We start from the raw sequence: 15,082 nt of genomic DNA on the forward strand, positions 1-15,082 counted from the left end.
TGCACGCCTCCAGTTACTTCACATTAGATGCGGAAGTGACCTCTCCTCCACTAGTCGATCAACAACTGTAAAGCAGATGCTGACTTGGCCGCCAGCCCATACTCGGTTGAAGTTACCATCCTACCACTCTACTACCGCTATAAAAATGGGTACTATTTTTAATAAAAGGGTAAGATATTTATCTTTACCCACAGTACTTAAGAACTTCTATAGTTCAGTTATATCTCCACTCAAACAAATTACTGATTTGATCATCGGAGGAACAACCGGAGAACCCAACTCACTCTCTTACGATTTTCTACCTGTGCAAAGAAGAACAGTCTGCTTCAGAATCTGACATTTAGAGCATTAGAGGATCTCCGTCAACCAAATAATTTCTCTCATTGACTGTATGATATCAGCCATCAACACAAACTAAAGAAATTTTATCAATCCGTGAGAGCACGGAACTAAAGAAATTTTATCAATCCGTGAGAGCACGGACTTAGAGCTTGTGTACTTAGATTAGCCACGTCATTATTTATTATAGCGAGAATTATGAGGCCGCAGGCCCAGAAAATACTTTCGTAGAAGCAAGCAAATTTATTAAATTATATGCTTATCCAGTTCCAAACGCTTTCTGGCATATTCTTTCTATTTTATGCAAGCATAGAATATCCAATGGACGTAAAACTTATATTACTTGACTACAGGGGGTTTGCACGAAATAAACACAGCCTCTTAAACGACTATTATATAGCCGACTATTATATAGCCTACGCATCTTTAGCCCCACAAAAGATTCGCGAATTGTTCGGTCTCTTCTTAGATATCGAGCGTTTTAGAGAGAGAAAGTGCGTTCTAGAGAGAGAGAGAGAGAGATGCGAGGAATTAGCGACGCCGAGGTTTCTTCTTCAACGGCCGCGACAACTTCTTCATCATCTTCCTCTGGATCTTTCGCGATATTACAGAATTACCCTCTGATCTCGGCTTTCGTGGCCTTCGCCATTGCTCAGCTCATCAAGTTCTTTACAACTTGGTAATTTTTCTTCTCCTCTTGATTTGGTGCTGATTTTGTTTATCCTGTGTTGTTTGGTTGGAGAATTGGGTAAAGGGATGATCTTGGATTTCTAAGCTAGGGCTTGTTAGTTATTTTGCTCTGATTTGGGTTCAGGAATGTAAAATTTTGTTAGAACTGGGCGAAAAAAAAATGGATTTTTGGCAGATTAATGCTACAAAAAAGTTTAAATTGAAAACGATCTTGGTTTGGGGGCCGGGAAAAAGAAAATAAAAATTAAAAATAAAAATAAGTAAAAAAGAAATAAAAAAATCAAATACGACTCAGTTTATGTTCTGTTTGTTAGCTTATTTATTTTTATTAGAAATGCAAATTGCCAATCATAATTACCGCATGGGATAATTTATGAACCTTGCGGGACCAGAAATGGAGTCCTTTAGAATGTGAAGGGTACATCACATGAAGTACTACTGATACTAGCTCGGAGTCACCTGGAAATTTAGTTATTTCCTCCCATATTTCATAATATACAAGGATCTTCCAGTGAACACTCTAACCGAGGTTAATGATCCTCCTCCTTTTCTATCCAGCTTTTCAGGAAAATTGTAGTCAATCTTTCTTGCATGTCTTTAGGATTTCTGATTGGTTTATTGGGGCTTTTTTGAGGTTTGACAATTAGGTGAAGCCTTCGACTTTGACATTATTCAGATAGGTGGGAAAATGAGTATATTTTTCTTTTTATGAGGAACATTACCTCAAATTTCCAACCATTTTAATGGAAACTGACCACTACCACTCTTAGCTATAAGAAAATTACCTCAAACAGCCTTTTTCCATTAACAATTTTAACTAAGTTTACTTAGGCTACGGATCAGCATCGTTTGAACAAAGATAAAAAATGTGTCCTTAAGAGAAATTTCATGAGAGAATGTATATAAACTAGAAGCTGCGGAAGGTGGAGGACGTCAAAGTATATATCTGTGTTTGGTTAATTTAGAATTAAAGAGCTAAACATGTTAACGATAAATAAAATATAGATGAACTTTCAATACCTTATATGTTTACTTGAGGTGTCAAAAAAAAAAAAAAAAAATCCCCCAGTTTTATTGATATGCATTGATCAATATGGCAAATTGCATTGATCAGTATGCCAAAAAAGGCATTCATTTTTTAGCTTCCATACCCCTTGGAGGGAGGGAATCCCTTCTGGTCACTTAAAGCGTAGTCCAATATTTTACCAACCTGCCCCTAGTAGTTCTGAAAATTACTAACACCAGGTGTCTATCTAAAGTTATAAACTATTGTTTCATTAAGATTTTTTTTTAAAATTTCCCTCCCAAACTTGTAGGTATAAGGAAAAACGTTGGGATGCTAAGCAACTTATTGGATCTGGGGGAATGCCGTCGTCCCATTCTGCAACTGTGACAGCACTTGCTGTAGCCATTGGATTCCATGAAGGTTTTAGTGGTTCAATCTTTGCTACAGCTATGATATTCGCATGTGTTGTAAGTCATTCATCTTTGCTTACTGTATTACATTTCTAGATGCTGATTATTTTATTCACAAACCTGCAATGCTCCTTTGCAAACTTTTACTTCTCAGAGAACTTATCCAGTCAATTCCTGACTTATATGCAAATAGTGACACTCTAAATATATTTCTGAACACTATAAATCCACCACATAGACCTTGATTCCTGTTATTTATGGCTGTCGTTGAAAATACATTTTGAAAGTGAACCCTTTTTAATTTGCTGAACCAAAACTAAAAGAACATGAAGTCCCAGAATCTTGGATTTGTTCAGGTTTTCGGTGCACTTGTTGGTTTATCTGTCCCAAATACCCATGGCTATTTCTTATAAAATTACATATTTAAAGTTGAGTGAAAAGAGATTAGCAATTCATCTTTTCCCTTTAACACATTGACAAATATTTAGTATACATTTCTCATGTCCACTTTTTCTCAGGTGATGTATGATGCTTTTGGTGTTAGATTGCATGCTGGAAGGCAGGCAGAGGTACGGTTTTACATCTCAGAATTAGTAATTCTAATATTTTTTTATGTTCAAGTACATCATTTTAAGTTTCATGTTGGTTTTCCTTTGCTGTTTACTTGATGTAAACCCTCCGATCTTGGAATCACACCATTGGAGCTGAGAATATGTTGTGCATGCATGAAAATGCGAAAACATTTCTAGTTTGGCTGAATGAAAGGACTGCATTATAGCACAAAACATGAAACAGTTCATTACTGACGGACTGTGAATTATACAGATTATGGAGGGTTTTTTTGTTTGGGGTGGGGTGGGGTGGGGTGGGGGGTTATTCATTGAGATATTTTGGGGTCAATTTAGATAATTGTCTCGCTCGGATAATTTTATGCTTGGGATAATTTGAGAGGGATAAAGTGGGATCATGAGACACTTTGAATGAGATAATTGAGGATAATGGGACAATTTGAGTGACAATTAAATGATGTCATCTTTTTAAAATATGAGATTTATATATTTATTAAGTTCTTATTACTACCTAACTTCCATGAATAAGCTATTATTATATTAAGAATAATATTTAAAGTAATAATAAATATTTTATTATTATTATCAATGTTTTGTGTATCAATTAAATCTAAATTAACTTATGATACTATAACTAACACACATCACGTGCTACAATGGGCGGGACAAAGGGTAGCGATCCCGCGAGGGTGAGCTAATTCCAAAAGCCCGTCCTCAGTTCGGATTGCAGGCTGCAATTTGTCTGCATGAAGCCGAAATCGCTAGTAATCGTTGGTCAGCCATGCGACAGTGAATTCGTTATTAATTATTATCTAAAGAAGAACAATTTAGATTGAAATAAAGAAGTCATAACTATTACAAATAAAAACTTGGTTGTTAAAGCTTAATTATAACAAATCCAGTCCAATGATCACCGACTAGAAACTAGACTTCTTGTGATATGCGTGTCCCGTCCTGCCACATAGTCTTTGCTATTGTTTCTCTCCACTCTACTACAATTACCTGTTGTGCCTACTGAGTTTTAAATCATCGTCCTCAGCAGAATTTGCATCCAGTGGTGCAACATTGCGTAGTGCTTCGGAAGGAAGATCAGAGACTTCAAAGACATTGTCTGAGTTCTCCAACTTTACAAAGTTATGCAGGCTGGTACAAAACCTTGAACATATTTTTCTGTGTCTCATATGGAAAACCAAGAGGTTAACTCTTGAAAATAGTGAACCTCAACTTAAAAACACGGAAGATACGCCCGATATAATTTTGGAGAGATGCATGCCGATAGTTGAATAACTCAGGCGGATAAATGGCTGCTACCAATTGTTGGCTGGGTCGAACTCCTTCAGATGGTACCTCGTATCCCGATACAGAGCCAAGAATTGCAGCCTATCGGGGCCACCACAATCCACCAGATAGAATTTACCTACAGTAACGTATTGTTAGAATTATAGTAGATAGAATTCTTAAAAAAGCAAATGTTAAATTTAACAATTTGACATAAAGACTATTACCGTCTAGATACATAGATACTTAGATAGGATATATTCGATGAAAATCACGTAGACTGCTCTCCATCTTGGATTTCAAGTATTGAAGACCAAGATCTATAATGCCATGTCTGAGGCTCGAATATGCAGGCAATTGCATATTTGGTACTTCCTTTGATATGAGTTGTGAGATCTTTGCAACTAGGTCCGCTGTCTATGCGGCCATATTGATTTGCGGAGGAGATAGTGAGCACTATCCTCTTGAAATATCAAAATAGACACCTCTGCATTATCTTCCATCCTAATATATGCATGAAAACAAGGCTTAGAAGATGCAAAATATCCTGCACTCTCACTTTCACAAATATGCAATGATCATGAGTTTGTATGTTTACACAAATAGTAGACATGCAAACATGTAGGCTTCAGCGTAAGCATACGCAAATTGATTAAATAAAGAGAATCATAGAAAATATAGCCTTAATGATACATGAACTATAATTAACTGAAAATATTGTACTCAGATGCATAATAAAAGCAAAAGGGCTGTAACATATTAAGTCTCATCCAAATTTAATGTCTCCATTTATTTACTTACATATTATATCAAGTGTTAATGTCTTCAATATCCATTAATAATTCAAGTAAAATAGTTAAGCATTATTTTTGCAGACGATGTTGAAACTTTCCACCACATAATTACCATCACACATACATATTTCCATCACAGGCTGCAAAATATCACTTAACGCATAAAAGCATCATCTACACATAATTAGCATCATACACACATAATTAGCATCATGCACACATATTTCCACTTAAGACCACAGTCATCAAACACCTAATAAATACATAATAAGGACCCGTATGCTCAAAATACATACATAAAAGCATGTGTGCTCAAAATGCAATTCCAAAAGTGTTAGCCATCAAACTACGAGTTAGTCTCCAAATCATGACCTATGCATAGCCATCAAGTATAGTCATCACCCTCCTCATCCTCAACTAGAAATATTCCAGTTAGCCTCCAAATCAAGAACTTTCACCTTGGACTTTCATTCATCTTCACATAGAAATCCTCAAGATTTTGGGAAATATTCTCATTGGGGACAGTCAACCATTATGATTCGGTAAATCCACGAATGAAAGCCACCCCCTCAATCCGCGACTGATTTCGGCTTTGTAACAGCCTCACGTCTAAGACAAACTCTTGCAAAGCCTTGCTTATATCTGTAATCTCATTTGTAATGTCTTGTACGGTGGGTTGAGACCATGCAGAGGTGGTGGGGTGCGAGTAGGTGCCCTTTGAATGTTTCAGCTAGTGCTATAATTCGATGGAACAGACTTAGAGGAGTGTCAACACCTGGGGTGGTGCTAAGTGGTGCTAAGAGGTGGTGGAGTATCTAGATAAGATCGTTGTCACCAATAGATTCTAGGTCAATATCACCATCAAGCCTACCCTTACCTAATGCATTGTGTGACGATACACTCTCCACACCCTTGATTCCCAATCCTCTAGTAATTCTACCAGTTGCGGAGTTATTACCTGCCACCATGCGCAAATCATCCAAATTCTCAAATAACTTGTCCTTAAACATGATGAGCCTATCAAAATAAAATATATATCAGTTTAACATCACGTTAGCACCTAAATACAGTAAATATTTTTTTTGAAGTAACAAAGTAACATGCTTATAATTATCCCACACCTCGTCAAAGCAAGTTATTTTCTGTGTTGTTGGTTCCCAACCCAGTCCAGAATTATTTTTCAGAAGTAATTCAATAGGTACAATTTTTCTTTTCCAACTCTTAAACTTGTTCTTAACATGTTCAAACTTGAAGTTTCTCTCAAACTTTGCATTTTTATATGGCAAGACATTTTGAGTGATGATAACTTTCTTGAAGTTACTGCTATCCATTTTGTTCCCAATTTTTAACTCGTCCACCAAGAGCCTCAATAAGTCTAATTCTCTTCCACTCCATAACAGGTCGTCTTTCCTCGCTTTTTTCCCCTCTCCCCATCTCAAGAATGTTCTCTTATGTTTTGAGATCTGACGTGATATTCATCCCACAACACAAAGTTCACAAATAGCAACACACCTTAAACATTAATAAAGATCACTCGATCTAATCCTTAAATATACTAGTTATTTATTAATTAGCAGTAAAGACTACATATGATATCAACTCATTAAATAGATGATATAATTTTGCCATATCAAGCAATGCAAATAAAGTTAAACACACAACAATTTTTACATAAATTCCTACAATCCCATGTGCGTACAACCTCCATGATCTAATATTCAAAGAAAATGGTCTCTGTTGATCTTATGATGTATTGCCTTAATGTAAAAATTAGTGAAAAAATTTAGTTAATGAACCATTTATTGATGCACACTTGGAGATGCATGCTTAACGACTCAGATATTTAAAAAAATTCAACAAAAAATTAGAAATCCTAAAAATCCCTAAACTTAAAGTCGAGATGTCCAGATCACCACATAGCTATTATACCAATGTATTTAAAGAAAAAAATGAAAATTTGTAAAGTGAAAATGAGAACTATGAACTAAGATTCAAAGTAAATCTTAATGAAAACGCACTCTATATTGAGCTTAATATAAAAGTAAATCTTTATGAAAAGATTCAATTTTGTTGTTTAGACACTAGAAACACCCTCAAATCTCATGAAATCAACAGGAAAAAAGTCCTTAAACAAAGAAAAATCGGACGTGTGCCTTAATCCCAAATTGACAAACCCTAGACGGCTAGCGGTAGAAGAAGGAATGATGAGAGTAGGCTGGAAGAGGAACAACAAATCTTATTTCTAAATCGACGAACAGTGGTGAATCCTAGATCAGAGGCAGAGAGGGAAACAAGATATGGAGTTTTTCGTGAAAGATTACCCCATCGTGTTCCAAGTTGATGGTTGGGGTAAAGTTTTGTTTATATAGCCGGGACAATTTTAGGATAGGTGGGTTAATTCTGTCATTATTGTTTCAAAAATGAATAACACTAGATGTAAAATTCCAGTCTCATTGTCTCAACAAATAACACTACAAAGCAAAGTCTTAGTCCCCTTACTCCAATGAATAACACTGTAATGTCCCAAAATTTATCCCATTTATCCCCCAAATGTTCCAATGAATAATACCCACCCCCCACGCCCAAAGTAGGTATAACACGATTGTCATCCAAGTTAGGATAACTTAAAACAAAGGAGGATCATGCAATATAGTGAAGAAGGCCAGTTCATGGGGAAGTGTTTAAAAACCATTTGGGTTATTTTCTTTAAGCTCGTTTAGCCAAAGACAAGCCTCACCTAAAGCAGGGATAAGAAAAATTACTATAAGAAGATTTAAAAAAGTTGAATAAGAGATGAGATGTTATAGTTTGCTACAGGGTATTGTGGGACGACTTATAAGCATACTGGAAATTGCTTTTATACCCATAAAATTCCATAATGCTTGATCCTATGTTACCCCGACACAGCAAAATGGGTGTTGTACCCGTGTCCGGTGCGGTTTGGGTACAGTTCCGCACCCAAACGGTAGGGACACGGCGATTTCACGAGTGAGGGGAAAAAAGTTGCGAACCTGGAGGGAAAACAGTCGAGGACGATCTTCGAGGGACGACGAGCTTCAAGGGATGACGAACTTCGAGGGAGGAGCCAACGACGAGCTTCGAGGGATGAGTCGGCGACGAGCTTCGAGCGAGGAGTGAACGACCAGCTTCGAGGGAGATCTGTGAAAACCCTAGCCTGTAACCCATTCTTCGACGGAGATGAGCTTCGACGGAGACGAGCTTCAGAGGAGGCGACGAAGACGGAAATTGGAGGAGGCGACGGAGACAAGCTTCGGAGGAGGCGACGGAGACGAGCTTCGCGGAAATTGCAGGAGGCGACGAAGACTGGGGAAACCCTAGGGGGGAGGTTGCGGTTTTATAAGGGGAGGGGTTTGGGTTTGGGTTTGGGTTTTTTTCATCACTTATATGGGGAGGGGTTTGGGTTTTGGTTTTATATGGGGAGGGTTTGGGTTTCGGTTTATATAAGTAATAATATTAGTTCTAAATTTTTAAATAAAATAAAAATAGTTTTCTATTTCTTAGAAATGTTAAATAAAATAAAAATAGCTTGTCATATTTTGGGGTATATTTGCAAATGTAATAGGTATTCAATTCAACACTGATCTAAAGTGAATTATTTTATATATATACAGCCGTGTCCCCCGTATCCTACTTTTTACAAATTTGCTGTGTCCCGTACCCGTACCTAGGCAACATTGGCTTGATCCAATTAAATCATCCGTCGAGGGGATAAGCATCATCATGCATTAAAAAAAACCTGCATATTTGATTCTTACATGCAGATTTGAAATGTATATACTTACGGTTGATTCTTTCTATAGCATCTGTTTCTTTTATATGAATCTACACTTCCATAACTTCAATAACGAGATTTACAATGAGGAATGAAACTATGACAGTGATTTATAGGTTTTGAAATGTAAACTCACACTATCCATCTTGTCCATCGATACTTCGTTTAGTGTGACTGATTGTGATTATTGGACCCATGTTCATAATCTTATAACTTACTCTGGTTGTTTTTCAGGTATTAAATCAAATCGTGTATGAACTACCAGCAGAACACCCTCTTGCCGACACAAGACCACTGAGGGAACTTCTCGGTCACACTCCTACACAGGTGTTTCACCTAATTCTTTTTTTCCCGTTCTCTTCGTTATCTCATGCATATCAGTGTTCCACGTCTAGCTTGCATCTGTACATACATACAAAGAGACATAAAATAATGAAAACCGTATATGTTTCAAGTTTTAACTTGTAAAATAAAATGGAAGTCTGAAGATCTGTATTTACTGAAATTGGCAATATACTATTGTCGCCAAACTAGTGGTTGGACCTATAAAACTTTTATGGAGATTTTTTAGGCTTTTTCATTTGAGTGCAAACAGTTCTGAGTGTTTCCATGTTTGGGCTATAAGTTTGTAAAACATGCCATCTCATCGTACCATTTCATTTTGTTGCAAACAATTTGTCCGGACCACAGTATTCGTTGGTTGGAAATGGTACTTTAATTGCTTCCTCCTCAACTGTGATTTCATATCAATGAATCAGTTTTAGTTTTTGCATTTATTTTTCCCCTTGTGTAATCCATGTTTTCCTGCATCTTTAACTGATATCTTCGATATTTGCCTGACCTCTACATAAGAAGAGAAGAACTAAATGTGTTCATGTAATATATAGTAGTTATCTCTGAATTTCCTTTGAAGGGCACATATTAGATACTTTTTTCTTTCCAAGACCTGATGATTTCTTTTTACTCTTGTTGAAGTACAATTGAATAGTAATTCAACTTTTCTGCTGCGCATGCTTTTTAAAGCATGGGTAGTCCTCCCCTAGATATTTATGTTACTATGGTAGCACTCGACTATAAGGTTATGTTGATGTTTCTCGAATTGACTTCTATTTCCCTTCTTTTTCAGGTTGTTGCTGGTGCTATTCTCGGGTTGGCGACAGCCTCCATTGCACACTTGATAAGCAAACTTTGATTATTACTCCTGATGGGAGGATGCCATTGCGGATGCATTTTGAATGTCAGGCTCAGCAAAGCTGCTCAATTATAAAACTGCTTGAACACAATGTTCCCTCGTGAAGTCTGATGAATGCTAGAAATGAGATTTGCATTCCACTTTCCTCTCATCTGAAATTGTTGTATTTTAGTTTATGACCCTGTACAGTTATATTCTTTGTGAGACTAGATTCTGCTGCTAGCAATCAGACGATTCTTTTCAAAACCATTAACCATCTGTTGACTGCTTACTGGGCTATATAGTCTGTAATATACATTATTTTTGCAAGTACGGATAGTTGAATGGAACCTTTGTGTCTACAAACAAAAGAAAACGCTGATAGATTTTCTTGGTTATGTCTACTGAAGTTACGAGATAATATGGGGAGGACAAGCAAAGATAAGGGAAAATAAAAATAAAAATTACATCAGATTCAATAGTGTTATCCTCTTTAGTTATATCATATTCAGATACAGAGTTCATGCGGTTCAAGAACCATTTTTTATATTTCGATCAATTTTCACTTATTAGAGGATTCAAGGATGAATTATCCGATGATTAGCTCCATCAGCTCTCTAGCGGACACGGGCCATTGCTATAGTTTTTCTAAGTTCTTATCCCAAAGCTCAATATATGTACGAATGCCCATGATACTAATTATGATTTCCAATCATTTTCACAAACCTAATAATACTAATTATGATTTCCAATCAGTATCACAAACCTAATAAAACGTAATTGCATCTGAGTTTTATTAAGGAAGATCTCTGTAAAGTTTATGATCTTTATCATGCCGAACCCTTTGAAGAATCTGAAATATCAACGTCTCAAGCATCAATGAAACAGTTTGCGGGTCTTTTGATCTCAGTTTCTTGCTAGTTTTGTTGCTTCCAAAGGTCATCCTATTAATTCTGCGGTTTCCATTTCCAGAAGAAATGTTCATGAAAAATCTCTCTTAGAACATCAATGTGAAACAAACAGCCACCAGAATATTGTGCAATATATTGGTTATTTCCGGTACTGACATGCGAATCCAAACAAAGGAAATATTTGGCAAAAGAATATTGTACATGATTACATTACAAAGCCTAGAAATATTACCAATCGTAACTCATAAAAAAAGGAATACATCATAGTACAAGTGAAACAGCCGATCAGCGGGATTGTAACTCTGAGAGCAATTTTTTCTTTTGGAATCATATAAATATTTTAGCTGTCAAACTGATTTACAAAATACTGCATCTTCATTGAGCTTTTATCTCTACGCACCATAACCTTACTCGAGAGCAATCTGTCTGCTATAAGCTAAAAAAAAGAAACACCAATATAACCAAAAAAATTCTACGAAGAGGTCCTCACCGCCCCTAATATTAGGAAGAAGACTCTTTCCACTTGTTGCACAATATTCTCAACAGAATCAATCTCTGTACTCCATGCAATATGATCATCAGGTCTGACCAAAATGACCCCCCTGTTCGACATTTGACACACCTCCCACCATGACTTTGAGTTTGACCTCTGAATTTCTTCAACATCTACATAATTTTTCCAGGGCTCCACTTCCTGTCCACTTCCAGAAGCATCAGCAGGAGCCGAACCTTGAGCCCAGATCACACAAACCTTAAGTGAGACTCTGAGTGTTTCTGCTACCTTAAAGGCCACACGAGCAACATCGTAGGAGTCTTTCAACGGTGCAATAATCAGAAGGAATTCTAGTTTTTCTACAGATATTAGATCCAAGGTTGAGATAGAATCCTGGTTGAAAGTCGATGTAATCAGCAAAACGAATAAGTACTAGGCGATATGAGAACAAAAGATCGAGTTAGTTGCACATAGACCCCTTGCAGTATCAGTGTTTTGATTTTGCACCTCTGTAGTTTCATTATTGCAGATAGACCCGTGGGTTATTTATTTAGTTATTTTTGACTATTTTGCCCTCAGATAGACCCACTGATTTGACCCTTGGCAATATCTGCCAGAATTTCACCCAGGGTTAAAGAGTCAAAAATTTTAACCCTGGGCCCTATCTGCAATAATGGAACTACATGGATAGCAAGTTAAAAGCAACGATACCACGGGCTCTGTGTGCAATTAACATTTAAAAATATCATAGGTGATACCTCATTTTCTGATGCATTCAACATCCTCAGTTGCATATGTGGCAATCTCGATCCAGGTTTACCGGAGGGAACATAGTCCCTTGACCCTCTCTTATAGGTAGCAGCAGTTTCTACCGTTTCTTGTGTTTCGTTGTCACTGTCAGCTACCAGAGCTCCCTTAAGGTACCTGATAATGAATTCAACGGTCATATAATGTAAGTGTACAGTCTATTAAAAGACAGATACTGTTCTCACAAATTAATTTAACTGACACCTAAAAGGTGCATGGTCAATATATCATATGCAAGGCTTCACTCCTCAATTTGAGGTCCAAGATGGAATGTAATAGTTATTAATCATACTAACCTGAAACCAATCTTCCCCTCATCAAATATAGCCCTCAGCCTAGCAAGCCTTGAAGAACCAAGTGGATTGTTTTCATTCAGAACAAAGTCCGAGAGTTGTGCCCGGCCAATGGAAAAAATTCCTTCCAGGGCAGCTTTTTGGAAAGTAGAAGGAAGAATGGATCCAAAACTACTGTTTATTACCTGATGAACTGCCAGATAAATGAACAAAAAAATAGGTTATAATAGACAATATAGGAATTGACAGGGTGCAAAAGCAGTCAATGGAAATATTTTCATTTCACCTGTATTTGCAACAGTTGGATCAATACCAAGTGCAGCAGGAACTGACATAGCTGCTTTGAAGTTATTAACACTTAATGCAGTGTTGGAGATGGCAATCTAAAAACAGGCAAATGTGTTCAGCTCTTCATGGCAAAACAAAAGTGAAAGAGATGGAAGCAAATAACAAAAAGAAGTTGTAAGCACTATTTACTGGTCTACGCTCTGACTCATAAGTTTTTATAAGGGAAGGCGAAGCAGCATCTTTCAACAAACAGCTTATTTTCCAGGCTAAATTATGGGCATCCTGAATGCCCGTGTTCATACCTGCATACAAAAGCTCGTGAATTTACCCACTGCAAAACTCTCAACTTGTGGGGTACACGACTGAGGCTTCAAGATCTATAATTACATAAGCACTTTTTTCGACCCCCACAGCAGCATTTGATTTGATGAATAGACCTCAATGCATCATGCTTCTTTAATGTTTTAACCTAACGGTAATTGCATCTAAACCTAGAACATCAAGTACTAACTTCTTTGTATAGACATAATTTCTACAGGAGCTCTTTATCTTACATGTATATATGTAAGTCATAGACTCATAGTGTCACTTAATTAGAAGATGAGGATAAAAGAATAGTGAAAAAGAGCAAGGACAACCACAGATCAGAATTTAGCTACCTTTTCTTAGGGGAAAAAAAAAATTCTCAAATAGATATGGATCTGCAATTCTGCATGGATTCCCATATACAACAGCTAGGATCTGCAATTCATGCAGAATCATTCCGGCATTAAGTTGGTCCTAGCTGTTGTATATGGGAATCCATGCAGAATTGCAGATCCATATACAACAGCTAGGACCAACTTAATGCCGGAATGTTTCAAGGAAATTTCAATTTCTATGTATGCCATGCTTCCAACTTAATGCCGGAATCATTCAAATTGAACCTGTGAGTCCGGGGCCAAAACAAAGCAAGCAACTAACCCAATAAAATCTAGCCCACTTAACATATATACATGGCATGAGCTATACCATAATCTGAAAAGATTAAATGTCAAGCACATGCTTGGTTTTTTTTAAAGGGAAATCATGTTTAGTTTGTAGCAATTGCTATAATGGTTTAAAGTGTTTAACGTTTAATTAACACTCATGATGAAGCGAGAAGGTATGCACATGTACAGAAAATATTAATGTGGGAGAAGACATGATGGCTGGACTCTGACCGAAACCACCATATCCAAAAGCACCAGCGTGTTGTTGTCAGAATAACCGTCACAGCCTATAATCAACAATATCCTCAAAAAGATTGATATGTTTGAAGTATATGTTACAGATTCATGTCCAATGCAATCAGTATTTCAGTTATCATCGTAACAGTAAGCCTGTGATGAGAATGAAATCTACATGAAAATTGCTAGATTCTTTTTTGGGAAAAATGCTTCTAGCCCCCAAAAGCTAAGAAAACATGCTTCCCACCCTCAAGACTTTGTCAACGGGTGTTTTGCCCCCAAAAATAAAGATTTTATTATCTGAGCCCCCAAAACACAAAACCCAAGAGATTAACATATGTGAAGACCATAATAGCATTGTCTCTCTCTTTTTATCATGATGTACTGAGATGATAGTTGAAATGATTGATGAGGATTATTTTATTATTTTTGTTTTTTATTATTTTCGTTGTTTGTATTGGAAGATTGTTAAAGTTACGGGTTAATTGTTAAGGTTACGAGTTAATTGTTAAGGTTACAGGTCAATTGTTAATGTTATGGATCCTCTCTCTCTCTATCATGATGTTACTGTGATGATATTGAAATGATTGAAGAGGATTGTTATTTTATTATTTTCATTTTATATTATTTTTGGATTTTTAGAATATTCGTTGTTAAGGATAATGGTTGGTTATAAAGGTTATGTATTGATTGTTAATGTTACGGGTTGGTTGTTAAGGTTATTGGTGTTTTGTTAAGGTTATGAGTTTGTTGTGTAGGTTATGAGTTTAATTGTTAATGTTACGGGTCAATTGTTAAGGTTATGGGTTTAATTGTTAAGGTTACGAGTCAATTATTAAGGTTACGAGTTTAATTGTTAAGGTTACGGGTCAATTATTAAGGTTACAGATTTAATTATTACGGTTACGGGTTTAATTGTTACGGTTACGGGTTTAATTGTTAAGGTTACGGTTTAATTGTTAAGGTTACAGTTTAATTGTTAATATTACGGGTTTAATTGTTAAGATTACGGGTTTAATTGTTAAGATTACG

General features: G+C 36.5%; 2 protein-coding genes across 2 annotated transcripts; one reads left to right on the forward strand and one right to left on the reverse strand.

Annotated features, from left to right (window-relative positions):
* LOC109836665 (uncharacterized membrane protein YuiD-like) lies at positions 781-10,380 on the forward strand. Its single transcript, XM_020404639.1, has 5 exons — positions 781-1,018; positions 2,346-2,502; positions 2,964-3,014; positions 9,114-9,206; positions 10,006-10,380. The coding sequence occupies exons 1-5, from the start codon at positions 861-863 to the stop codon at positions 10,069-10,071; spliced, it is 525 nt and encodes a 174-aa protein (XP_020260228.1). The 5' UTR covers positions 781-860; the 3' UTR covers positions 10,072-10,380.
* LOC109838207 (phenol 2-monooxygenase-like) lies at positions 11,114-13,615 on the reverse strand. The gene is made up of 5 exons (XM_020406665.1): positions 13,032-13,615; positions 12,841-12,937; positions 12,558-12,747; positions 12,213-12,378; positions 11,114-11,847 (listed from the first exon to the last, which is right to left on the reverse strand). The coding sequence occupies exons 1-5, from the start codon at positions 13,140-13,142 to the stop codon at positions 11,434-11,436; spliced, it is 978 nt and encodes a 325-aa protein (XP_020262254.1). The 5' UTR covers positions 13,143-13,615; the 3' UTR covers positions 11,114-11,433.

The sequence above is a fragment of the Asparagus officinalis genome, chromosome 4, assembly GCF_001876935.1.
Source record: "Asparagus officinalis chromosome 4, Aspof.V1, whole genome shotgun sequence".
Lineage (NCBI taxonomy): Eukaryota > Viridiplantae > Streptophyta > Magnoliopsida > Asparagales > Asparagaceae > Asparagus > Asparagus officinalis.